The sequence below is a fragment of the Salminus brasiliensis genome, chromosome 4 (genome assembly GCF_030463535.1).
Source record: "Salminus brasiliensis chromosome 4, fSalBra1.hap2, whole genome shotgun sequence".
Classification (NCBI taxonomy): Eukaryota; Metazoa; Chordata; class Actinopteri; order Characiformes; family Bryconidae; genus Salminus; species Salminus brasiliensis.
In genome coordinates, this window is record NC_132881.1 from 18,580,033 (window position 1) to 18,605,141 (window position 25,109).

General features: G+C 42.6%; 1 protein-coding gene across 4 annotated transcripts in view; it reads right to left on the reverse strand.

Annotated features, from left to right (window-relative positions):
* The window catches only part of fgfr2 (fibroblast growth factor receptor 2), a 39,297-nt gene extending 17,529 nt beyond the window's left edge, over positions 1-21,768 (reverse strand). The window contains exons 1-8 of one of the 4 annotated variants that reach the window (XM_072677478.1): positions 21,025-21,768; positions 18,698-18,950; positions 11,760-12,026; positions 10,621-10,695; positions 7,201-7,370; positions 4,646-4,769; positions 597-787; positions 169-307 (exon numbers count right to left, since the gene is read on the reverse strand). In XM_072677478.1, the coding sequence (XP_072533579.1) occupies positions 169-307; positions 597-787; positions 4,646-4,769; positions 7,201-7,370; positions 10,621-10,695; positions 11,760-12,026; positions 18,698-18,878 (1,147 nt within the window). In that variant the 5' untranslated portion in view covers positions 18,879-18,950; positions 21,025-21,768. The remainder of the gene's footprint in view (positions 1-168; positions 308-596; positions 788-4,645; positions 4,770-7,200; positions 7,371-10,620; positions 10,696-11,759; positions 12,027-18,697; positions 18,951-21,024) is intronic. The other 3 variants (XM_072677477.1, XM_072677479.1, XM_072677480.1) reach the window with 3 other exon arrangements.
* Between the last annotated feature and the right edge of the window lie 3,341 nt (positions 21,769-25,109).

A 25,109-nucleotide genomic window follows, 5' to 3' on the forward strand; every position in this document is an offset into this window, starting at 1 on the left:
TCACCCTGACAAGATGTTTGTGGGAACAATAAAAAAAAAACACACACACCAGTCCAGCAAAAGGCCCAGGATCACCACGCACCATGACGAGACGAGAAAAAAAAGACCAACAACCCAAAACACCAGAAAAGGAGGTCGTCAAGGGTTTAAGTGTGCTATTCTTTTTACCTGGTAGGACAGTTAGCCAACCTGACTGGTTGACCTGCCCAAGGTAATTGGAGACTTGGCACGTGTATTCACCAGCGTCGTCCAGTGAAACATTGTGGAGTGTGAGCACCTCCACATCTGTGCTGTTTATGCCCGAGCGCTAGAGGGTGACATGACAGCCCAACGCAGCGAAGGCACAGGGGCGAAAAAACAAATACGTCACCTGTTAACATTGTCCTTTTGGTTTAATAACTTTAGGTGTTATAGGAAGAAGGAGGATGTTCCCGCCACCAATTCGAACAAAGTCTTTTTTCATGTATATATATATTCCATCAATAAGAAAGGCTTCTTAAAAAACTCACTTCGTTGGAATGCTTTTTTAACAAGTCACAAAATCAGTCGCACATCCAATCACAGTGCAGTTCACAGTGCCAAGAAGCTGTGTATACCTTTAGCACGCGAACGTAGGGGAGTCCATCAGGACCATAGCGGCTGCCATTTCTGGTGATATGATGCAGCCACTGGATGTGAGGCTGGGCATCACTGTAGACCTTGCAGACAAATCGAGCGTCCTCACCCACATGCACAGTGGCGTTGGCTGGCAGACCAGCCTGGAGGATGGGCCGGTGGGGAGAGCGTTCTAAAAAATAAAAACAACACACACTGTTGAGCGGGAGCATTATTTCATCAATTCACTTAGACAGTTTTTCCATACCATACCAATTACATCACTACGATCATCCCAGTTACACCAATGTGAAACTCTATTACCGCCTTAGCTGCATTTAGTCCACATATCAGTGTTCCCAATCATTTAAACACCATTCAGAATGTTGTGTGGCACACCTGCAGGAAGTGAGTCTGAGTACGTGTGAATGTTCCACTACTCCAAGCACCTCCTGGCACCACTCCTGCACTGCTATCGTTCTACTGTTAAGATTCTTCACACAAAACAAAAGAGGCTGGGACCTTATCTCTGCTGATAAGAGCAAAACAAAAACCTGCACCCAAGGAGGAAAGGGAAAAAGAACAGCAACGCCGGAGTTCATGTTCTTTGGGTTTGTTATGCAGCAGTTACTTCGAAGTCACAGCAATATTCTGAGCTGAGGCTCAAATGCAATGTTTTGCAGTTTATCATCACTATTACACTGACCAAACTCCAGCTCAAATCTTAAAATTTTCTAGCTACTACCTCCACTGATTTGAGATATTACATAGGTAACATATAAACTGTGAATGTTCTAGTTAGACGATGTGGTTGACAGGTCCATATGAAGCAAGCCCAACTGCTTCCTTTTATTTTTCAAATTACATTTTGGCAGAAGTTCCAGACCTTTTTTTCAGATTTGAGCAGAAGATGGTGAAGGGTTACTAATGGTGTGTATGTGTGTGCTAAAGGATAATAGGATTGAGCATTGTGGAAAGGCAGTGGTGACTAAAGAAAAGGTACAATAAAAGGGTGCAAAAAGGAGAGAGAAGAGAAAAGAGGGGGATGGGGTCAGAGAAGGGAAAGACTAAAGGGTGCTTAACAGATGGGGAGTGAAAAGAAAGATGAGGGAAAACAGAGAATGGGCGAAAAAAGGGGAAAAAAAGGAAAGTGGGGGGCCCAGTACAAATTTTCTCCTCGTCTGCTGGTGTTTTGCATTCTCTGCTTTCCTAGCTTTCTCTTGACAAGAAGTCTGTAACTGGTCTGTTTATGTGGCCAATACAACTGTTCATTTTTAGATGGCCTGGTTGGATGTTGGTGTATCTACTCGAGTAGAGACAGAAATGCAGTAAAGTGGAAGTTAGCAAGTTTAATTGTCTCCTTTTTCTAGCCTCAACTCATCCGTCCTTCTTTCTCACAAATCTTTCTCTGCCCTACAAATACTGACACACAGTGTCTCGCATGCACTAATTACATCTTCGACTCTGAGGAGGAAAGAAAATAACTAGAGAAACTCTTTTGTTTGGTTTGAGCCAGTGCTCAAGTATGGAATTTGATACTCCACCCTAGGCGCTGAAAATGGAAATCTGCCTCAGAAAACCATGAACATTTTGGGGTGGGCCTTCACTTTAAAAAGAAAAAAAGCTGAGATTAAGAGGTAAGGAACCTAAGAAGCAACTGATGAAAAAGCAAAATGAAAACAAGTAAGAAACCAGATTTAAGAAAAGAAAGAGGGGGAGCTGTTCTTCTCTCTGTAGCACTGAATGTCCAAGGAGCAGTCAGGCAGAACACAGGGAGTTCACCAAAAGGCACACACACATACACCCACACCACGCTCACTCCAATACTTTCAGGGACAGACAGACAGGCAGATCTAAGGCCTGCTGATTGTGACAGGGATATGTACTGTGCAAAATCACAAGACAGTAAAAAGTAAAAACTACACAGAAGTGTTTTCTTGACAGCAAAAAATCTAATTGATTTTTAAATGACAGACAACAGTTAATATTGTTATTCTTCAACCCAGCTATTTGTGAGTTGTTTTAAGTTTTGAGACCCTTACTTGTCAATAGTAACAGAGCTACTTTCCCAAACATAGGTGGTCCATAGGTATGGAAGCTACAACCCAATCATGCTGATTAACCATTTTCAGTAAATAATACACTTTCAAAAGCTGGAAGCATACAATTAAATACATCATACAAGGCATCTTTGATGCTCTTTCAAACAAATACTTTCAGAAGGAATCTCTCACCCTCTAAAACATGACTGCTTCAAGCTAGACATCCTCAAAACTAAACAAAAAGAGCTGTCGCGTCGCCACCGGGTTGCTTTGTCCGGCAGCCGTTCATCCACATCACCCACGGATCGTAATCTATCAATTATGTCATTAGTCGAGCTTTTACAGGCTAGTCCAGTGTCCCCAAGCGAAACCACTGAACTCTGGGTAACCCACTGACTTGGCACAGAGGGCCCCGACAGGGCTAGAACAGGGTTGGTGGCACTGTTGAGAGAGACACTGGGGTGGGCAGGATGGACAAAAAAAAGGGCACCACTAAATATTTTGCTGCTGTCATACAATGCGTACAGCTAGGCACAGCAAGAGGGCCATACCCCACAGTTAACAGCATATTTTGGTGTCAAAAACTATCAGTACTAATCTATAATCTATAGAAATGAACAATGTCAAATCAAACTAATTTCTCAAAACTAAAGAATGGTGGAGCTATGTAAATTTGGAAAGATGCAGAGTGGATATGAGAGAATGTGCATGCAGAAGGTGGGACTGCTTATTGGAGATTATCTACCGTAATGTTCTGTGGGGTCAGGTTTGGCAGAAAGCCACTTTAAACAGGAATAATTAGTCTAACGGCCTCCGTAGAGATCTAGCACTTTGGACCTAGTCTGGCTTTCATGTGTCGGTCAGTTCAGGCCAGCCCTGCCTGCTCTTACATCACTGTCTAGAGGGTCAGTGGGACTCAAATTCCACTAAACAGACTCACACTTGCTTACTTTCTATCCTCTGCTTTCTATTGCTTATTGTTATGCACAGTCAAATCACCAAGGATACAAAACCTCTTGAATGTGCAACAAACTCTGACAGTGTTTTGCTGTGGTCTGATCTGGGTTAAAACAAGTGTTTCAGGAGTTAACGGTGGAGAATATATATGATCTTGACCTTCTGGCTCTCTTTGTTTCTTTCACAGACTTCCCTGATTGGTCATTTAGAGAGTAGAGATAAAAAGAGAGAAACATGCACTGCCTTCTTTAGCCCGTTGCTGCCTCCCATCTTTCTCTTTCTCTGCAGGGCGGACGTAGTGGGGTCGGTCACAAACAGGCTTTACTGTTGTGCAGTAAAACAGCAGAGATGCAATTTGAAAGGCTGCTTTTACTTATCCTAGAGCAGGGGGCCTGAATAGGAGGCATTTATGTGTCTCAACCTTAGACTGCCAGTTCATGGCACTGCTATGGATACTGCTCTATAAAAGCATTCTGTAGGCACACTGGCCAAACCTCCAGTGCTCTACATTTTCGAGGACCTTGTTTAATGTCAAGCCTTTTAATGCTTATGTTGGCTGACATTCACTTGGTCACTGGGTTGTTGGTTCTGGACTAAAAAACAACACATTAAAGATACAGAGGACCAGTTCCCATAACCTTAACTTATATAAAGGTAACTGGCCACCACTAGTTTAGCTGCAGACAATGTGGGTATGCAGTAACTCTTCCTTCTGATTGGTCAGTATGAACAAGGTGGGTATGCAAGGGTATTTTCTCCAGTCTAGAAACTTTGTTCAGTTGTCAGGCTACACTTCTTAACCTAAACCTTATTTTTATTATAGTATTTTATCTTACACTCTTTCACACAAGCAGACTTGCACACCTGTCCCCTTTAGAGTAATTTTGCTCAGTTCCCCCATTCAAAGGCTGGCACCATGTAACAGCATTCCCTCAACAGACCTGCAGTCTACCTGCACCTGTCTGGCCCACACACCCACCCCAGCACTGTGCACCTGCGTAATAAACCTGTGGGAAAGAGGAACAGAAACACACATGCACACATTTACTCACCGACTACATCCAGAGTGTAGGTGTGGTTGATAGAGCCATATTTGTTCTCTACCACACAGGTGTAGTTGCCTTTATCAGAGGGAACCACGCTCTCCATGATCAGAGTCCAGTGCTGGAGTCGGACCTGCACATGAGCAAAACTCAAATTAGGCTTTCAAATAGTAACTCTAGAAGTTAGGTGTGTTGGACTAATTTACCATTGCGCTAAATTTCTTTAAATCAACCTCAGACTAACTGTTACACTTCATAAGAATACCAGCCTCCACTGTCTATGAAACCACAGTATACAGTAGTTTCATAGCCAGTAGGGACACACATCACAGTAGACATTACAGCAGAGAACTCAAGGGAAACTGGAGGAGCGAAAGGGACAGAAACAGACAGAGGGGCAGGCTTTCTCTCAGCGCCTGCCTGTGAGGTGAGCTTTCCAGCCAGAGCATCATGGGAAAAGCAATACAGACGTGCCAACAGACAGCTCAGAGCACGAGCGAGCGTGCTCTCGCCCCCACCCTAGGAATTCTACTCTCGTGACTGTAGGCCACGCTCTAAATCCAACCTGCATCCCTCTCGCTGTCTCTCTTTCTTTCTATCTATCTCATCTCATTGTCAGTAACGTAATCACTGGCATACACTTCTCTCCGCATCAAACTGTTTACTCTTAATATTATAATATATATATATATATATATATATATATATATATATATATATATACTCTTATTATCAAAAGTCAAATCCAGAGCAGCTCTTTTTAGTGTTTTGTTTTGCAAAGCAGGCATAATTATCTGAAAATGTAGAAGAAAGGCATTTGCTTGGCAACAAATTAAAAATACACTGCAAGCATCCAAACAAAACTGAGAAAATTGTGTTAAAGAGAAATAAAACACTTAAGGGTATTCAGGGTTTCCATGACACAAGACCAGCAGATAAAGTCATATAAAGTGTTATAAGTGTATAAAGTCTGGATACCCATGGCCAAATGGCACATTTTGTTGTTTTTATTTAAAGAAATAAACACACTATTGCTAATAAAAACACTGTTGCTAACCACAAAACACAATATTTTCTGCTGTGCACAGATGCTTCTTTCATAATGCACAGTCTTTCATAATATACAAAATAACAAATCACCAATGTAGTGCGTGCAAATGTTTGGGTGCCCAGCAAATCAGAAACTTGCTAATCAAAGATGGAAGTTCAGGGGAATTGCCAACTGTGAAGGATCTGGGTGGTGCAACCATGCTTTGTTTTGCCAGTAGTGGCATTTGGGAAAAGAAAAAATTGATTCCACAAAATACCAGCAAATCACCAAAAGATGACTTCTACAACAGGATAATATCCAAAACATACCTCATATTTACTATGGACTACCTGAAGAGACACAAACTGAAGCTTTTTGATTGGCCATGACAGTTCTATGACCTAAACAATTTGCCAATACACCTTAAACAACTTGTGCATGCAAGACAACCCAGTAACTGAAAGACTAGGTCCTGAATGTGCCCAAACATTTGCACAGACTTCATCGATGATTGATATGTTATGAAAGTCAGAGTAACTGTGTATTAAACTGTGTATTAGCTGAAAAAACTGTTACTACAGAGGCTGTTTTTACTATTCCAGTTTAATAAAACACAATTCTCATTCCCCTGTTAAGACCTCTAACATTCTTGTTTGGTTTTCACTGGTTAAATCTGAGAAATTTTTGGTGGTTTACGCTTACTTGTCTTTTTTATTACTCTATATCCATTCGTTATTTCTGCATTTAATGCATTTGTTGTGTTATTTATTTTGCCAACTAGTGTCAACCAGAGGAGTATGGGTTGAAACAATGTTTATTGTTAAAGTGCTATATAAATAAATTTGACTTGACGTTTTATTTAAAGGTAACTCTTTCCAATGGATACAGTTCTTTTTTAAAGCTTTCCTCAACTCAATTAATTATGATATTTACAGCAATGTGGCAAACAATTATTACAACTGCTTTAACAGAGAATTTCAAATGCTATTTAGTTTGTGGTTGTGTTTCAGGTAAGTGTTTGTGAATATGTTGCAGGAGATTTTAATTTCTTCTGTGAATTTAGAGTTTGCATTAGCAGAGCTCCCAGTCCTGGAAGTGTAGGTGGGCACTGGGTGAGGTACTTTGGCCAACAAAGCCCAAGTCCAGCCATCTATTAAACTTTAACCAAAGGGTCAACTCAGGGTCTTTTACCAGAACACTGCTTTTCACTAATTGTTTGTTAATGCTAGTAACGTTGTCTCAGACACACAACACGTTTTTGCAGTGTTATTAAAAAAACAGTTTTTAGCATTATTAATTTTTTTACATCATGTGCTTCTGATACAGACTTATAAATAAAGCCAGTTTACTCCAGTGACTTGCTTAAAATCATTTTTTTGGCTGCGCCCAAAAGTTGGTCATAAACAAACACTGGCATAAACTAAAGTTAATTAAAAAAGCAGGGTTCTGGTAAAAGACCACAAGTGATATGTTGGTTAACTATCTACATTAACCAATGAGAACCTTGGATAATACAACTTGTTCATTCTTCTACCTTGTAGCCACCCATGCGGTCCTCCTGTCGGAAGGGTCTTCCATTCTTCAGCCAGTGCATTGTAGGTGTGGGACTCCCTGCCGCCGCACATCGAAACTTCACAGTGTTGGCCGCTGGCACGGCGTGTAGCTTCTTCTCCATCCTGTCTGGCATGGTCCATCGTGGTGCCCCTGCGGACATAGAGGAAATGTCAGTCATTTACTGGCACTGCTGACTAACAATCATGTTTTATGTAGTGTATAGTGAAAGATGCATGCTTACTACTTTGGTTTAGTTTAAGGAATCCTTCTACTGTCTTTTATTTTTGCACTGTTGGCCTTATGACATTTTGGAACATTTACAAGGTCTAGGTGTGCAGTAAAAAAGCCTCATTGCTGTGTGCCTGTATGTACAATACAGGATATAGTTTATTCAGCTTATAATAATATATAATGCTTCACTGAAAAATGTACAAAATCTGTACGTTTGATTGTATGAACATATCTTTAATATCTTTGAACCTTGATTAAAATATCAAATCCATTACAGGAGTTAAATTATTTTGTAACGTTCTACACATATTACATATATAATGTAACCACAGGTATAATGCACTGACTTTCAAATTACACTTTGACTGAAAAGCCTCTGCCTTAACACTTTGCAGAACACTGAGCACTGCGCATGCCACCATGAAATGCTGAAAAAAAGGTCCATTTTGTTTTCTCTCTTAAAACTCTGCAGAAGCACATTGTGAAGAGAAAACTGTAAATGCAAGCTATAGTGTAGAAGAAAATCGAGCAGGAAGGTAGAACCAAAGAGGCAAATCTAAACTGTTATTCACACTCCCAAAGCAGCTTAACAACAAGGCCCATCTGGCCCAACGTAACTCTCTAATTTACACAGAGTGGCTTAAATAAAAACATTTTTTTTCCTTCAAGCACATAAGGGATAAAGAAAGAAAGAAAAAAACTTGAAACTTTTGGGAGAAGGGGTGAAAGAACAGAGGCGAGCCAACAAAAACTGGACCATCACATTCAATTTCTTTGCATCAAGCTTCATCTTGTTAGGAATCTCGCTGTTGTTCAGAGAGTGGCACTTTGGTCAAAGAAATGAGTGGCAGACCGTGAGACGGGTAGCTGGGACTAACTGGGAACAGGAGGACGAATGCTCTGGAAGGCTGTGTGGTTTTGATGAAAATCTGTATCCAAATTCCTTTCTGGGACCCCATAAGAACTTGAAACACGAGACAAGTATGAAGCTCATTTTCTTCTTAAAATATAGTCCAACAACTCATTGTTCACTCTAATGCAATCATATCAACCCAAACAAACACCTTCCTCTAGAGGAATGAAATTCAAGGCATAGAGATGCTGTACAGTCAACCAGCCTAAAAAAAAGGTAATTACACAGTTCCGAGTTCACTAATACGCTTCTTCATCAGGAATGGTTCCTATTACAACATATCTCCATATATGGATGTTAGTGGGCAGAGTTCTAGCGTGCCAACCAGAAAGTTGTAGCATAACCTGATACCACACAAGTAAACAGAGGTCTTCCTTTTAGCCTGATGGAATGTCAGTTGGTCTTCGCCCTTTCTGTAAGCTCCATTCACTCTCTCATGGCGTTTTCCTCCTCTCCACAGTTAATCACATTCTTTATCTCCTTCCTGTGGGTCTGGTCATCTCAGTAGGACTCTCTCTTTCTTTCTCACTCTCTTTCTTCCCCTTTGACCTCCCTGACCTGGTAGACCAACAGGACACCTGGCATCTTTCTGTCAGCATGGTAGCTTGGGACTTTGTAATGGTTTGGCTCTCATTGCACAGTGGCAGAGGTTGATGAAGATGACCCTCACACAGGAAGGGTGGTGGGGCCGAGTTCCCATGCCCCCTGTCCGGACATGCCAGACTTCAAAGCAAATGACCTCCTAAATCACAGAGTGAGGCGTGTGCTCCCACTCACTGACCCAGTCCTGTGACTTTCAAGGCAAATCTAGTATTTGTCTACATATTTGATTGTATTTCAGCCCCATTTCATGTTCTACATATTGCAGGCCTCAGCTAACATTCTATCAATTTCCTATTAAATGTTGCAGCAATAATGTACACATTATTTGATAGTAATTAGATTGTAATTTTACAGCAACTACACAGAGCTGTTTGTCTAAAACCAGTAAGAGGGAATTAACCAGCACAACAAAAACTACAATTAGACTTTCTCTAAATGGCCTGAATAAACTACTTCTCATCATTCAAAAGACAAACTGTAGCTCCATGGTGCCCTAAAAACAGATCTGTATAAAGTCTGTAAAGGAGTTCAGGGTTGTCAACTCCAATATATTCTAGCTGAAAGAGGACAAAATGAAACATATTGGTGAAAGGGGGGGATGTGCTGTTTTTTCAGGCTGGTGTTGCTGGGGCCCTCTCTGCAAAGTAATATCAAAGAGTTCTTAGTGGTTCAGCTAGGCACAGATCCAACCCACTGAGCTTGAAGCCGCCCCTAGCACAATACTAAACACCGCCAACCCCCTTACCCAAACTCCCCCCTTCCATCCTCGGCCAAAGGCCAGAACTCCACAGCACACATAGACAAGTACTGGTCCTGATCCAAACCAGAGCTTGCTAGTTAAAAAGTTTAGGGCTTTGCTCCTCCTCTTTCCACCGCCGCCCCCCACCCCGACCTTGTTTTTAACAGTCAGTTCTGAATAGTTGGAAAAGGCCAAACTCACCAGAAGTGCTCCAACAGATTTTGCTTTGCTTTCAAAACAGCCTGATCTGGGTAAAATGCTAGTGTCCCTCTTAGTCTCCATCAACATCCTCTCCCTGCCTTTTCTCCTCCCCTACTCTCCCCAAACTTTCAGCCAGGCCTGATTCAAAACACGTCTCCCTTCAGGTAAATAACACAGACCAGATGGGTGGTTTCTATAATGGATGAGGCCAGCTGATGAGCTCCTCATGGGCCAAGCTACCTGAGAGACAAGGAGAAAAAGAGGGAAAAGAAAGGGGAAGAAGAATGCAAGGAATGTGTCTGTGCTGAAGTTCCACAGAGCCTACCACCAGCCTAAAGAGCTTGGTGACATTGCTTGACAAGCTGAAAGCAATGCTTCTCTATCACCACACTCTGAGGCTGAAAGAAATTACGATTCCGTGACGAAGACCACACAGGCTACTGCTCTAAAAATAACTAGAAATATGTCTTCAAACACAAAGTAGGCCAAACAAGCAAAGGGCTTGAAACCCAAAAGGTTTCTGAAACATCACTGTGTATGTGTGAAAATGTATGACCTTGTATGTGTGACTGTTAACAAAGAAAATCTCTGTTATTAGATATTCTGAACACAAGTGAACAGGGAAGTTCGAAGAGCAGTCTTGTGTGTTTTTAAACAGGCACTCCAAAGACCCCTGACAGTTGACCCTTCTACCCTATGTCTCAGATACTCACGCATCTGTCCGCCGTCTGCCCCAACATCGTCCGACCGCTCCGAGTCGTCCTCATCATCACCGGATGAGATGGCATCTGCAGAAAGCACCGGGAACACTGTAACCTTCCTTTGGCTTTTTACCTGAGGCTCACGCTCCGATAAAGCATGCACTGCTATTACTGCTACTTCTACCACTACCACTACCAAAGAAGGAATTATTAGGCAACAATTGAAACATGATAGCTTCTAGCTAGCATAGCAACACCTTGTAAAGAGACTGGTCCCAAAATCAGCCTTCCTAATGCTTTTGATACTTCAGTATTCTACAATAAAGCAAAATATTTCAAGTATAGATATTTGAGTTGTCATTCAGTGGTAATAATACCATATATTTTATTTGTAGGATAATCGTTAATATATGATGAAATATCTGGGGACAGCTTTCAGTTCTAGGTGCCATGCTGTTTGCTACTATGCTACTATTTGGGAAAGTTACCTGTGACTAAAAAAACTGAAAGCATGGCTTTTACATTTAAGGTTTTGAAAGAGGCAAAAGTGTCTAAAGAAAAGTTCAGAAATTGTTTTAACATTGTGTAAAAACACAGGAAAACCAAGAACAGACAAAGCCAACAAACAGCAACATGGGCATGGACTCAGACTAAAGCTAATGTTAGCACTGCCAGAACAAAAAACACTCAGTTCTCTCAGTACTACAAAGTTGTCAAGATGCAACAGAGTCAACAACAATACACTCCATAAACATTTACTGTTTATCACAATTTTTAATACCTAATGCCATTGACACTGGGATTCTGCACCAGCAACACAAAAAAAAAGTTTGCTCACAATATAAATGAAATTTTTTGTGATCATGATGAAGTATGAGGAGTGACTCTTGAGAGTTGGAGCCTCCTTTGTTGAAGGACTGAGAGAAAAGCTTAGAAATCAGGAGGAACAGGGAGGTGATGGGGAAGTGGGGGGGCATCAAAACTTTGTCAGGAAATATGGAGACATGTAAAAATGTTAGTGAGGACAGAGGAGTAGTTTCAGGCATGGTCTTTCTTTTCAAACCTCGATTTCATAATTCAACTTTAGACAGAATGCGCAAGAAAAAACAGACCAGCGCCGCCCTCGCCAGCTCCACCTGCCCGCGTCTCACCTGTGACGTTCACGATGAAGCACAACGTGTCGCCGCGTTTGGCGCCTGCGGCGCTGCACGTGTACAAGCCCGAGTCCCGCGGCGTAGCGTCACGGATCTGCAGCCTGTCTTGCTCTATGACTGTGCGGTTGTCTGGGCCCAGCGATGAGCCATCTTTGGTCCAGACGATGGCGGCTGCCTCTGGCAGCGGGCAGCTGAGCCGCAGCAGGTCCCCCGGGTGCACAGAGCACACAGTGGGTTTAGAGATTTCGTATTTGGTCGGAGGCTCTGCGTAGCGAAGGGCAGGAGGAGGAAGAACAGAAAACAGGGGGGCGGGAAGGGACGAGTGAAACAAGAGAAAAGGTGGGAGTGTGACGGGTGGCAGTGGAAAAAAGGAGGACAGGTGGGAGAGAAGAGACAAGCGAGAGTGTGATGACAAAAGAGAAACACCACAGCATAACAACCAACAGAGGCCCTGAAAAAACTTGTGAGAAAGGTAGAGGACCCAGAGAAAAACTAAAGCAGAACTGTTTTTAAACCAGAACTGAAAATAACCAACCATTAAAACTGGTCATTTAGGCTTGTACTACTGCACTCAAATTTAAGAATGCAGTTACACAAAAAGAAAAGGTGTGCTACTAGCAGTGCAGTTGCAAAAATCATTAAGTATTTATTCCTACATAGTCAGTTTAGTGTGTTTTTTTTTCAGTTCCACCTGAATCCCCAATTTAAGCCCAAAATACCACCTATTTATTTTTTTATAGGATATCCATGCTTGAGAGTCCAGCCCAAAAGCATGGAATTAAAGGTAATACAAACCTAATCACAAACTGTAATGACAATGATGCCAAAAAAATATAAATGTAAAAATGGGAGTGTCTATGTTTAATGTTCCATCCCAAATAAAGCAGACAAAGAGTTCAACCAAAACATACTTCTATCAACTGATGCACACACAGAGTTAGCAAAGCCAAGAGGAAGTCAAATGCAATGCACCCACACCAATCCAATGCAAGTTATGGGGAAAGTGAGAATATGCCGGGGAAGTGAGAATAGGCTCTTTCGGTAACAAGGAGGCTGGCCACTTTTTCATTTCATGTTTTGGGCTGTGGTTTGCACTACTCCAAGACCTACCTTATGTGCAACACACCTTCCCTCATAGCCACACACACAATTCAAGCTAAATTCTAGTCCTTGTGTACACTGGGGCATTTGAGCCAAGCAATAAACTTCAGTAAAGCAGCACGCTCCCTGTCATCTCAGAAGCGTTCAGCATCTATGAGTATAGTTTGGAGAGAAGTTTAAAGAGACAGCAATGTGTTTGATGCTGCGTGAGCACACACCCACACAGATATCTGCTTTCTGGACAATTAGCATAGCCAGATGATTAAAAGCAGGGCACTGAAATGTAACCCAAACCACAATGTCTCATACACGCACACAAGTACTTGGCTCCTATTTCCCAAAAAAGTGGAAAACGTCCAACTTCTTTATTGCAGATGAAAAAATAAACGTCTGCTTGAGTCTGTACGTGTGTTCCTTTTTTTCGGATCAGGAAAAGGCTGACCTAAGAGACGCTAAAAAGATTTCCAGATGAGAACAAAAACACTCTAACAACACGAAGGCCACAGTGTGGAAGAAGCATGGCGGAACATGTCTGCTACTGAGAGGCAGCAATAATTAGAGGTGCAGAGCACACACAACCTTTCCTGCCGTTTAACACACCTCTCCTGCAGCACATTCCTGGCCTATTGTGTGTGCACCACAGCCCCCGCGCAGTAAGGGAAAAGCCAGATCACTCACACACAGGACTCAAGGGGCCAAGAGAACATGCAAGACTCTGAACCTTTCCCTCAGGGCTCCGAGGCATATTGCCCCACACAGGTACAGTATTGTTGCTTTTTTCTCTCCCTATTGCCCCCTCCTTGCTTTCCTTCGTTCCGGAAATAATTAAGTCCTTTTTTTAAGCTCCCTGTTTAAACTGTGTGGTCTCGAAGCAGTTGATTGATGACAACTGTATTCACTGACTTATGTTTCCGGAGGCCTCTGTTTGGCGTGCTGTTGGTTAATTGTTATTGGCCGTGTGCTTCCTTCTATTGTGCAATCAAAGCCAAATCGGAAAGAGTGTGGCACAGACACACAAGGTCTGTTCCGACTGGAGCCTTATTAGGAACATGAGAAAGGCGACTCTCGATGTTGAGAGAAGCCCAAGATGAACTTAGAGCAGGTGAATTACCACAACTGAATACCTAGGATGGAGAGACAACGTGCATAAGGGTATCAGTGTATAGTGTATAAGGGTATCAGTAGTGGGTATGAGATGACAATGTATTTAAAGATGAATGCAAAAAAAACTATTGAGAGCAAAAAAAATGCAGAAAAGTCAGAAAAGCAGTAGACAGATGAGCTCTTCAAAGGGGTCATAGCATTCCTAAATCATTTCAACTTTGGAATTGCCAACACAAGTAAATGTAGGACCAAAAAAACCTCCAATAAAACTCACATGAGTATCTCAGATGCTCTGTCTTGCAGTATTTGATTTGATTTCTCAGACCAGCCCCAGCTGAGACCTTAGTAAGGCCCAGAAAGCCAGGCATGGTCTCTTCAAACATCTGCCACTGCCTCTGTCTCCTTCCTGCTTTGAGCTTGACGCATCTGTTCTTCGCCATCAACACCTCTGCTTACTTCTTGCTCACCTCTCACCCCTGCGACTCTCAACTCTGAGACTCTGTGACCCTGACCCTCACACAGTCCAAACTCTCTTCAATCTTCCAAATTCCTAATTCTTCATGGGAAAGCAGGAAGGCTGCAGTACTGTCTGTACAGTTAAGTGTGCATCACACTCACTAAAGGACAAACAGACTGATGGAGTGTTTGTCCTGAAATGTGCAAGAGGTCCCACAGCTATGACATGGTAGGACAAGAGCACATTTCAGTGTGTTGCATAAGCTAAAAGTGATGGTTGTATATTGGCTAGTGTTTTGGAGATGGGCGTGTTCTCTGGAGCAGTTCTTACAAGTCAGTGGAACAGGTGCAACAAGCACTCCCTTTCCCACTTCATCTCCTCATATTCACACCTCTCAGAGAGCAGATAATTTGACTCTCACCCGAAAAGCGACAGGGTTTATGTTATCCAATTTTCACACTAACATCCAGACATGATTTTCGGAGAACTCAAGATGATATCAGGTTCCCTTCACACCACACACAAACCCATTCCCACATGACTGATTACACCTCTGCAGCATCCAGTCCATACTTTCATAAGGCTGTCACAGGAGTGCTTCCTTGAAAGCGTACACACCTATTCACACCCTCGCTCTACGCGAGCCATGCCCCGCCCCTCCCCTCCCCACTCCAGTTCCCTTTCCCTCTTTTCGATCTCCTCCTTTCTTATTTTCTCACCCATTCTTTTTCCCATAGGCCACTGAGATCGTAAGGCTCTTCCTCTGCTTCTCTTTTTCTTTCCCCCTTCTTCATTCTAATCTCTGACGCCTTTCAAATTCTAATTCCTGCCGGCTTTATCGTCATGACAATGGCATGCCCAGCCAAAAGGGCACAAATCTCTCAGGGGCGCCCACGGCAACCGTCGGACAGACAATAATCTGGGCCCCTCGGAGCCTTCACTGGCAAGATTTCCCTCCAAAAACAGCTCAGAGCCGGATAAACAGTATAATTCGGCGGAAGCAAGATCAGGGTGGCACAAGTGCTTAAGATGCACAAGAAAAGATGCATTTTAATCAGCACTGTAAATCACAATGTCATGCGCTCCAGAATTTAAATGGCCCACTAAGCCTATTTTTAGTAAGACCTAACTAATGTGGCACTGCACTAATGCCCACCACCTACAGCATATGCTAGTCGTACTAGATCAACAAATGCAATAGTTTTATTGGATCATATAATCCAGGTGTCACATAAAACAGCACTTCAGTTCCTCAAACAGAGGACATTGTGGCATCAGGAACCATGGCTGGTACTATAAAATAACGTTGGTAATTAAAACAGCAGCACACACAGCCACCTTGGAGCACTGCAGAACTGTTAGACCTCAGTTTTCATAGCGGGAGAGTAAAGAATGGGCATGAGCAAACACTTTCCCAACAGCAGCCTGGTGTGATAATCAAATGCTCACCCTCAGCCTTCCAATCTCACTAAATGATTCTCTAGGATGTAATTTTAAAAGCTGAAGCACTCTGCGAAGAATCTGCAACATGGAGAGCCTTGTGTGTCTTGTTGCCAACGCATTCCTCTCGACAGTACTGGTGTTACAGGTTTTGAGCATTCTCAATTTCAGCAGAAGCATTTGGGTTCCACAGTAGGGAGGACAGACCTTCAGGGGTAAAAGAACAAGGAAGGGTGCAAGAGGAAGTAAAAGGGATGAGGAGAAAATCAGAGGAGAAACTGGAAAGATGACAGAGCAGACCAGAGAGGGAAAAAAGTTCCTTGGATCGTCAGCCAAGGTTTGAAACAAAATCAAAGCGTGTTTGACTTTGTCTCGTCCTGTCCGAACGGACAAGGCAAACAGACACTGAAGAACTACCACAGCCACTCCAATTACAATAAATACATCAGCGAATCCAAATAACAATGATTTGAGCTGAGCCAGTGTGGTCCCCAAAACTTTCCAGCTCTGGACCAAGCTTGGAAAGAACCTCTGCTTTCAACCACAAACCTCCACAAGAACCAGTGAAATAAAGAAAGAAGTCTGAGGAGTACTGACTCCACTGTATAGCAGATTCTGTCAGATTTGTAATTTAATCACTCTAGCTTTCCCACACTTCAACCATGTTATTTTCTTCTTCTTCCTTCCCATGTCTAAAACATGATTCTAATCACATTCCCTATCTTCACCACAATCTTAATAGCAAAAAAGGAAGGATAAAAAACACTGCCATACAAAAAAAATAAGAGGCTCAAAAGAAAGTGGTTAAAAAGAAAAGCAATGCTCCAGAGTGGCTCCAAACTTTAGCATGATGCAATGACTACTTGAACGCAGCAAGCAGGTGGATGTAGACAAGGCCCAGCTTCAGTGAAACTGATGCCTGTTCACCTGGGCCACGCCACCTCTACAGTTACATCCTCACTGGGAAAACAAAGTAGCAGGAGATTCGCCTGCTCCAAGAAGGCAGAGCTGATATGCCATCTCCAACAATTACCATTCACAGAGACAGAGCTTGGCCCCAGAGGGCATCAGCAGCAGAGGGGTGGGGGCTATCAAGCCATACCTCCAGGGGCTAATTACGAGTCTGAAAGGACAGCCAGTCTGTCTCTTCCCAAGCAGTGTGTGGGTGTATGCCTGTGAGTTGGCTGAGTTAGCTAACACAGCAAAACCAAGGCATGCAACAGGTGAGGCCTACACATTTCAACACATTATGCACCACGTTTTGATCGACTTTTGTAATCAGTTTATATCAAATATGGTTTAAAAAAAAGCAATGCATGTCCCCTTTTAAACCAAGACTTCTCCTGGAGCATTTAAATCAGATAATGTTATCTTGTTTAAGCTAATACTCAGACACTGTACTACTAGAACAGGACATGGAAAAAGATGCGGCAATGTTGGTAGGACTGCTCCACCTTCCAGTGAAACATCCCCATCACATGACTCCCCACCCCGGCCACTTAATCCTCCATCACATGACCAACTATAATCTCCTTTCATATGATGTAAAAGAAAAGATCTGCAAATCTTCGTAATATTTTTTTCATTTTCACATCACAAACTGGATATAACAGACTTGTAGTAGCCTGAAGATGTTTTTGTTTCTAATTGTGCAGCCCAACAAAAAAGACAACACCTTTACGTATAGAGATTCATTAACCATAAGGGCAAAATGCATTTGCATAGCTAGGCTGCTGCTGGTGGTGGTGGGGGGTGGGTTCATCCTAAAAAGAATGTGTCAGTCCCCCTGACAATTAACATAGTGATTAAAAACCCCAGGGATTCAGCACAACAGCTACAATTACCTACTGGCCAGGACATAGTGGTGAAAATGAACTCTGACAGCAAAACTGAAAAACTGTTAGAAATACTACATACTTATGGTGACTGAAGCCAAGGAAAGTTAGAGCCAGACTGTGACCCAGTGGCACTGTGTTGAGGGTAAGGGATGCTTAAATAAACATAGAATAATGTTTTTTAACCAGCATCCCATTTTGAGGAAATCAAGAACAAAAAAGGGAAGAAATGCCTCTCGTTTCAGCTGCACTTCTTTTTGAGTGGGAATGTGGTTATTTTTTTTCTTCAATAAACTAAAAGCTGCTTGGGTAGAGACTGCATGCCAGCTAGCATGCATGTGTGTGGTCCACGGCTCAGAACATTAAACTAAGTAAGTAAGAGAAACACGTCATGAGTGGAGCCACAAAAAGAAAAAACATCAAAAAACGGAGCAGTCAAACAATTCAAGCCCAGCAAAAGGAACTATACAAAGACAAACACAACATTTTTTTCTGTAACTGTCTTTCAAAAGTAGAAGTGCTCTGTGTGAGACCTGATCTTCTGCAGCAACATTTCACAAGAATAAGTGCTCATAAAAACTTGGGCTTGTCAAAAACCCACTGTTTCAAACCAAAACCTCTCTGGCAGACCCAGGAGGGCCAACGTATTTTCTAACAAAACAAAACACATTATGTGTAAAAAGGTAAATGGCAAAAAATGTGTCATAGCCAATGAAGTCCACAAATGAACTCAAGACATTCTGCTGAGAATTCCTTCACTTCCCCCAATAAAAACAAAATAGCTTTACTCGTAGGAACAGTTGAGGAGAGCTGATTTGTAGAGGGGCAAGCAGAAAACTGGTAGGAATTTCAATGGTATGCTCTTCTCACCAGAGCACTCATATTCTACCCTTGTAATTCAACAGAGAAGTCAGTTCTCATGTTTTTCAAACTTCACTTCCCCCTATAAAAGTAAAGTCCACCACACTGCCTTCATGCCATCTCTCTGGGCTACTCACCTTCAGCGAGTCCGACCTCCTCCTCTTCGCCAGCCACGATGGGCGGCCGTGCCACAGACGCCGTTGCCAGGGTCAACAGCAGGAGCACGGCCACAAGCCACGGCCGGGCAGACATCCCGTCAGCGGCGGGCGTGCCTCCCCATCCCCCTTTTCTCGACCTCCCCCTGGACACTGATCCCATCTGAGGGGCTCCACCCAACCATGAACTTCAGGCTGTCTCTGCCCCTCGCTCACTGGAATTCTCACCAATCACCTGGGGCAGAAGAGTACAAGGGGCTGGGTCACAAACATGCAAAAGGAGAGCGGGCACACAGTTGTTGTGTGAGATGACAGCACAAAGCATTGACAGAGAAAGTAGCTGAGAAGATGAAGAAGTGATATGACAACATGCTCTCCGTAATCAGCACAGCTGCATACACCACAAAGCTGAAAATCTAGCTCACTTATGACAGTACTCCAGTTTACAGTGCCTGTTAACAGCTGATAACCCATTATCATTCAAATCATGCTATCAACAAACGGAGGTGTGTATGTGAGAGACAGAGTGGAAGAGACAGAGAGCTACCATGTGTCAAAATGCTGCCGAACAAGCCTTGCCACAGACATACCACAGCACTGATACACTGATACTACACAGCAGCACTACTGTCTTACACCCACACACTTAAAAAAAAAACACTGTCATGGAGTAAATCAGTAGTTGTTGTCATTGTCACAGCATCTGACAGATTTTTAGAAAGCCAGTGTCATTGAAAAAAAAAACACTTTAAACCTGGAATATACTTAATAATAAACTACTAATAAAGATTTAAAGATCTAACCTAATATTAGTTTTATGAAATCACTATACGTCCACCTATAATTAGCTAACACTTAGTGCTGTAGTAGCTATCCTCTCACAGCACATTTATTTACTTGTTTATTAAGATAAATATATATATATATATATTCTCCTGCACTTTACTCCAATTTTATCTCCTTCATATGTTGGATCTGTATAAAACCCAGCTAGGCTATTGCTAATGTCAGTCCAGCGACCACGCGCAACGCACCTAGCTAGGAAAACACGGTAATTAATTGAAAATTGTCATTTGAATTGTTTATATTCCATTTCACCCTTATAATTTACTCATTCATTCATTATTACGTGAAAACAGATTAATTAAAAGCCCCCGAACTACTCGAAATGAACTCTACCAGAAGGGATGTTGAGTTGTGAGGGAGCGTGCTTGGGCTCGCGCGGGCGCAGCCGCGGCTCGAACCCGCTTTGCTGTGCCTCGTGCGCTGTAACGGCTGAGCGCGGGGGAGTGGAAACGCGCGGAGGCTGAGCTGCGTTTCAAAACACGACAAAGATTTATGCTACTACGCTTCCTAATATAGCTGGAAGGAAGCGGGTTATCTGCAGTCGTCTTTCTCATCACTTGTTGTTGACGTAGGCGGAGATGAAATCTGTCTGATTTTTATCATTTCGAACCGAATTGCAGATTAATACCATAACCAGCAACAGCCGACAAACAATTTGAAGGGTTTGATAACTAAACCTACGTCTGATTAAAAAAAGCAAATGTCATGTCTGCTCTGCATGACAACTTTAACACAGCAAGTTCACGCCACTGCCCATTTCTCGTTTTTATATTTTTATTTTTCTTTAAAAAAAAAAAAAAACTAAACATTTAACTTTAACTCTGAACGTCTCTCTCTCGCATTCCTGAATAGAATGAAAGAAAATAGCCCAATCTAAAGGCGTTAGAGCTCATCACCATCATCCCTTTTCACATCCCAATTACTTTCCCAGGGCAGTCAGGCTGAATACGATCAGAGATTTACGATCCTGTTTTAATGCAAACAATGCACTTAGCTAGGTGTCCGCAAATGTGCGATCTCTTTAACGAGGCGAATAAACGCCCTGCACCCCTCCAATGTTTAGTCTTACAACTGACCAGTGTTTTACTGTTTAGGCTAAGCTTAAACTAGCCAGATGCCCCACTGCAACTGTAGGTGCAACTCTTATAAATGACGTGGAATATGGTTAGCGTGTTGATTAGACCGGTTTAAGTCTGAGTAAAGGAATTCGCAACTTTAACGATCATCTTGGCTGTTGTTGTACTGTGCGCTGGGATAAGCGCAATACTAAAACACCCTTGAACAGCAGTTAGGCTAGCGTCTTGATAAACTGCCTGAAAAAAATGACTGGCTGAACTGTAGCGCAGAGCACTCCAGGCTAGTCCACACCAAGCCACGTTTCAATCACGCCTCACGCTAAAACAGGCACGGGCTCCGCTGTTTGCGTGCCCCGCGCTGCTGAAGTTTACGGCCCAAAAACTCACCGCTATGGAGCGAAGCTCTGAGGATTCCGATCCGCATAAACAGGGCAGGCAGGCGGGGGCATATGGGCAGCTATTCCCCACAGCTCACCTCCGTCTCCCCTACGGAATCCAAACGCTCCCACCCCCCCAAAAAAGACCTCTTCACAACACCTACGGAGTCTTCGCTATTCCAAAATCACAGCCAGCCCGGATCCTTCTTCACGAGCGCCGCATCGCCGCAAAGCACATTGAGCAGTAAATTCCCAAAATCCTGTCCACACAGGTCCGACAAACAAACCAAACTTTTTTCTTCTTTCCCGTTTCGTCCTCGCCGACTCGCTCTCGTCTCCTTCAAGCTCTCCAAAAAAAAAACAATCTCCACGATTCTCCTGCTTCTGGAAACCAAATGAGGCGAAGCGTTTCAGCAGCTGGAGAACGAACAGCTCGTCCGTGTCCACATCCTGTCAGAGACTCGGTCGGGCAGCCGGGTCCACGGACAAGTCCTCCTCACGGCTCGAGAGTCTCCGAGGATCCTGCTTCTTTTCTCAGACGCTTTTGTCAGGTTTACGGTTTCTTCCTCCTCCTTCTCTTTCTCCTTTACGTTCCCACTCTCTCTCTCTCTCTCTCCAGCCCCCTCAAGAAATGTCACTCCCCCCTTGAAACCCGAGACGTTTCCTCACTGTAGTTTCTTGCCGCTCCGCCAGTGAACGAGTCCAGACACTGAGCTCCGCTGCGCTGTGCTCTGCTCGCCCCTAAGCCCTCAGTGCTGTGCGTAGTGCAGACCTCCTGCAAAAAAAACAAAAACTTTTGGCCAGCAAGAGGGGCCCCATCCCCCAAATCGGCTCTCGAGACGCACTATTTGTCGAGAAGAACGCCGCCTATTGGCCGCACATGAACACACCAGGCGCATTGATTTAGCAACTTGCTTCCTCGTCAGAGCTCGGACCTGCAGCCCGCCTCACAGAAGTTCAAAATAGCTGTTCTCAGGGTCGTTTGGCTAAGTTGTGGCAAAACTGCGACGATTATTCGTTCAATTTAACAAATGACTGAGAATTACCCTTGTTTTTGTCGCTCCTCTTCGTTGGTTCACCAGTAAAATGTGTAAAATGTGTTCACCAGTAAACAGCGCGAATGCAGTAACTGAGTTAGAATGCTAGCACACCTATGTTGAATATTGATGATATTATACATGTAATATATTTTAAGTAGAATCAAGCCGTTTTACTGTATCCCGTTTGCACTGTAGAATTAAGGATAATAATATTATATATTGCGTGTTTCTTGTATTTCCCTCCTTATGTTCATGTACGTTTTGTTAAATGTGTGTTTACATGTAAGTTTTATTGCATTAAATATTTCCAGATCCTTTTATCTAGGATATGAATAGAATAGACCAATAGAAATGCTCTTATTTTACATTGACTTCCATTCAAAGTTCAGAATATTTTAACCCTCTCACTATTTTGGAGATACATGCTTTTCATTGGACATTGGACGATATTAAGAGCTACATACTTGCCTCAGTGCAATAGTTTATGCATGGTGCATGTTAATGTGTATATATAGTGTATTTTATGGTGTATACATTGTGACTACTGTGCAGGACTATGGTTTGATTTGATTGGGATTTCTTTATGTACCAGAAACAGTCATAATTCATGTTATCTTGACCAATTCCAACCTCTCTAAAATCTCTTTCTGTTTTTACTATGCCTTTCAGATTGGTATGTAATATGTAATAAGGCTCTGTTTTAATTGGCTGCCTTGTATTGCACCTCATTGTAAAAGCAGGCCAGGCTGAAACACGCCTTTAGCTTCAGTGTGAATGGGTGGGGCTAAACTGCTGAGTTACACATTGTGACATCACACATTCAAAACAGCCAGCTAGGTTTATATATCCTGGCTGTCGTGCAGAAACCTTGTATCTCCAAACTGATAACTTTACAGTTTTCAATGGAATTCAGTGTAAAAAAAAATATTGTATTGGCTGTTTTTCTGAAAATGGAAATAGAATTTTTTTTGCCCAAAACCACACAGAAATGAGAATGAGTCTTCCAATGAGTTCATTTTATGTTCCATAGACCATACAATCTACGTACAGCGCCTTGTGGTTTTCCTCATGGGGCCTTATCTCCAAACTTTAACACTGAGGTGGAGGCAGATTGATTAATGACCTCTAAACGTCAGAGGCAGAGGGGGGCCCCCTACTGCGCTCCGCTCTCTCTCTCTCCAAGCTGTCTCTTCCATTGGACAGGCCTTTTCAGCCCCCCCCCCCCAAAACCCTTCACCCTTTCCCCCTAAAAAAGTAGAAGAAAGTGGGTTTGAGAGAGGAGGGAGCAGTGGCTAATATGTTTTCGCCTCTTATTTTCTCTTCTTCTCCCCCCCTTTAAGAAAGCCTGCCCGCTTTTCTTTTTCTACCCTGCAGAAAAGAAACGTCCTCTTTCACTCAGAACGGGCCAGCTAATAAGGCTGTTAAAGAAAGTGAGAGGCTGCTGTGTCAATGGAGCCGTCCATCTCTGTTCTCTCTCTCTCTCCCTCTCTTTCATTCATTTTCTTTCTCTCCCCCCTCCATTTTCTCACCCTTCCTTGTTCAGTAAAGCCATCAGAGACTCCCTAGAAAAGGTGACAGCTTGGATTGGAGTTGGAGGGTGCAAGGAATGAAAAGAGGAGAGCTACAGGTTTAGAGGGCGTGAAAAAAAATAAGGGATGGACAGGCCTTTCAGGAGCGTCCTGGTTGCCTGTCCAAACCTGATTTACACTGGTTTCATGCTAGTCTTCCCAGGCTCGGACACTGCAGAAGCTCTGTAGGGGAGCCACAAAGGCCTACAGAGGGAAGAAAAAGAGACAGGTTATGTCTCTGTCAATGGACCACTGTTGTCCTGATTGTGGCTGGGTATTGAAAGGCAATACTGTGCTGGACTTCATAACTACCAATATGATAGAATATTCACAAAGGCATTCAATACCAAATTTCAATACTTCCATTACATGTAAAAGACATGTATAAGCTGGTGGTTTTGGATAGTAAGTAAAATAGGTATTTTGTAAGTTTTCCTACAGAGGATTTCCCAACAGACCTCCTTGTACTTTTGTTTATTTAAGAAAGCATTTGAATCAATATAATTTTAAATGTATTTTTTATTTTGAATCAAATTAACATAAACATAGATATATTAAAACTATCAGATCAGGTTAAAATAAAGTCAAAATATTAGCATCAAATTGCACTGAGCTCTAGTTCTGAATGTTGTTCATGCCCATTGCTTTTGGTAAAGCCCATCTTTCCTGAGCTTCAAAAATGCATGATAGCCTAAAACCTTTGTTTAGTCTTAAGAAAAAACTTATATTAATTTATATTATCAATTCCAACTTATCCTTTTGTATCCTTTTGTATTTGTGATTGTAAGGTGTTTTAAAGACATTTAGCTGTTTAGTTAATGGCTAGCTGTTTGTCTGAGCTCCCTGGCTTAGGGAGGCACAAGACCAGGGTGCCATTTGTCTTTCTCCCAAAACCTGACAGCAGATTATGATTTATTTGGGCCGTTTGTTTGGTCAGCTTTACTTGAAAAGAGGAAACCCCTGAAAATGTCAGCCTGGGCTCATCTGCTTGCTTCAGAAGATAGCGACAAGAAAACTATTTTGGATAAAATTTTGGAGAGAATTCTATCTTCACCATCAGCAACAAGACAAGGATTGTATAGGCCTCTGTGCAAAATATAAGGCCCTTTCCCTACTAGAAAAAAAATTAATTGCAAAGTAATTAGCTTGTTTATTCACTATTGTTTATGACTTAAACATTCTGTGCCAATACACCCACCGGAATGTTTACTCACAAAATGTTCATGGACAACGGCATGGGCCCAGTGTAATTATGCCGCCTGCCCACCAGCCACCCCAGTATAGCTAAACAACCATTCTCACTAATCCTATAATAATTAGATGCCATATTTTAATGTGTTCATTTTCTTTGAACGATAAACACAATATGCTGCACCCTTTGCAATACAGATGATTAGACCCTGTGAAAAGCTGTCCATTTTTCATAGGTTCAGTTATTTTGTATTGTTGAATTTCTTTTTAAAAACGGATTACTCATTAAAATTACG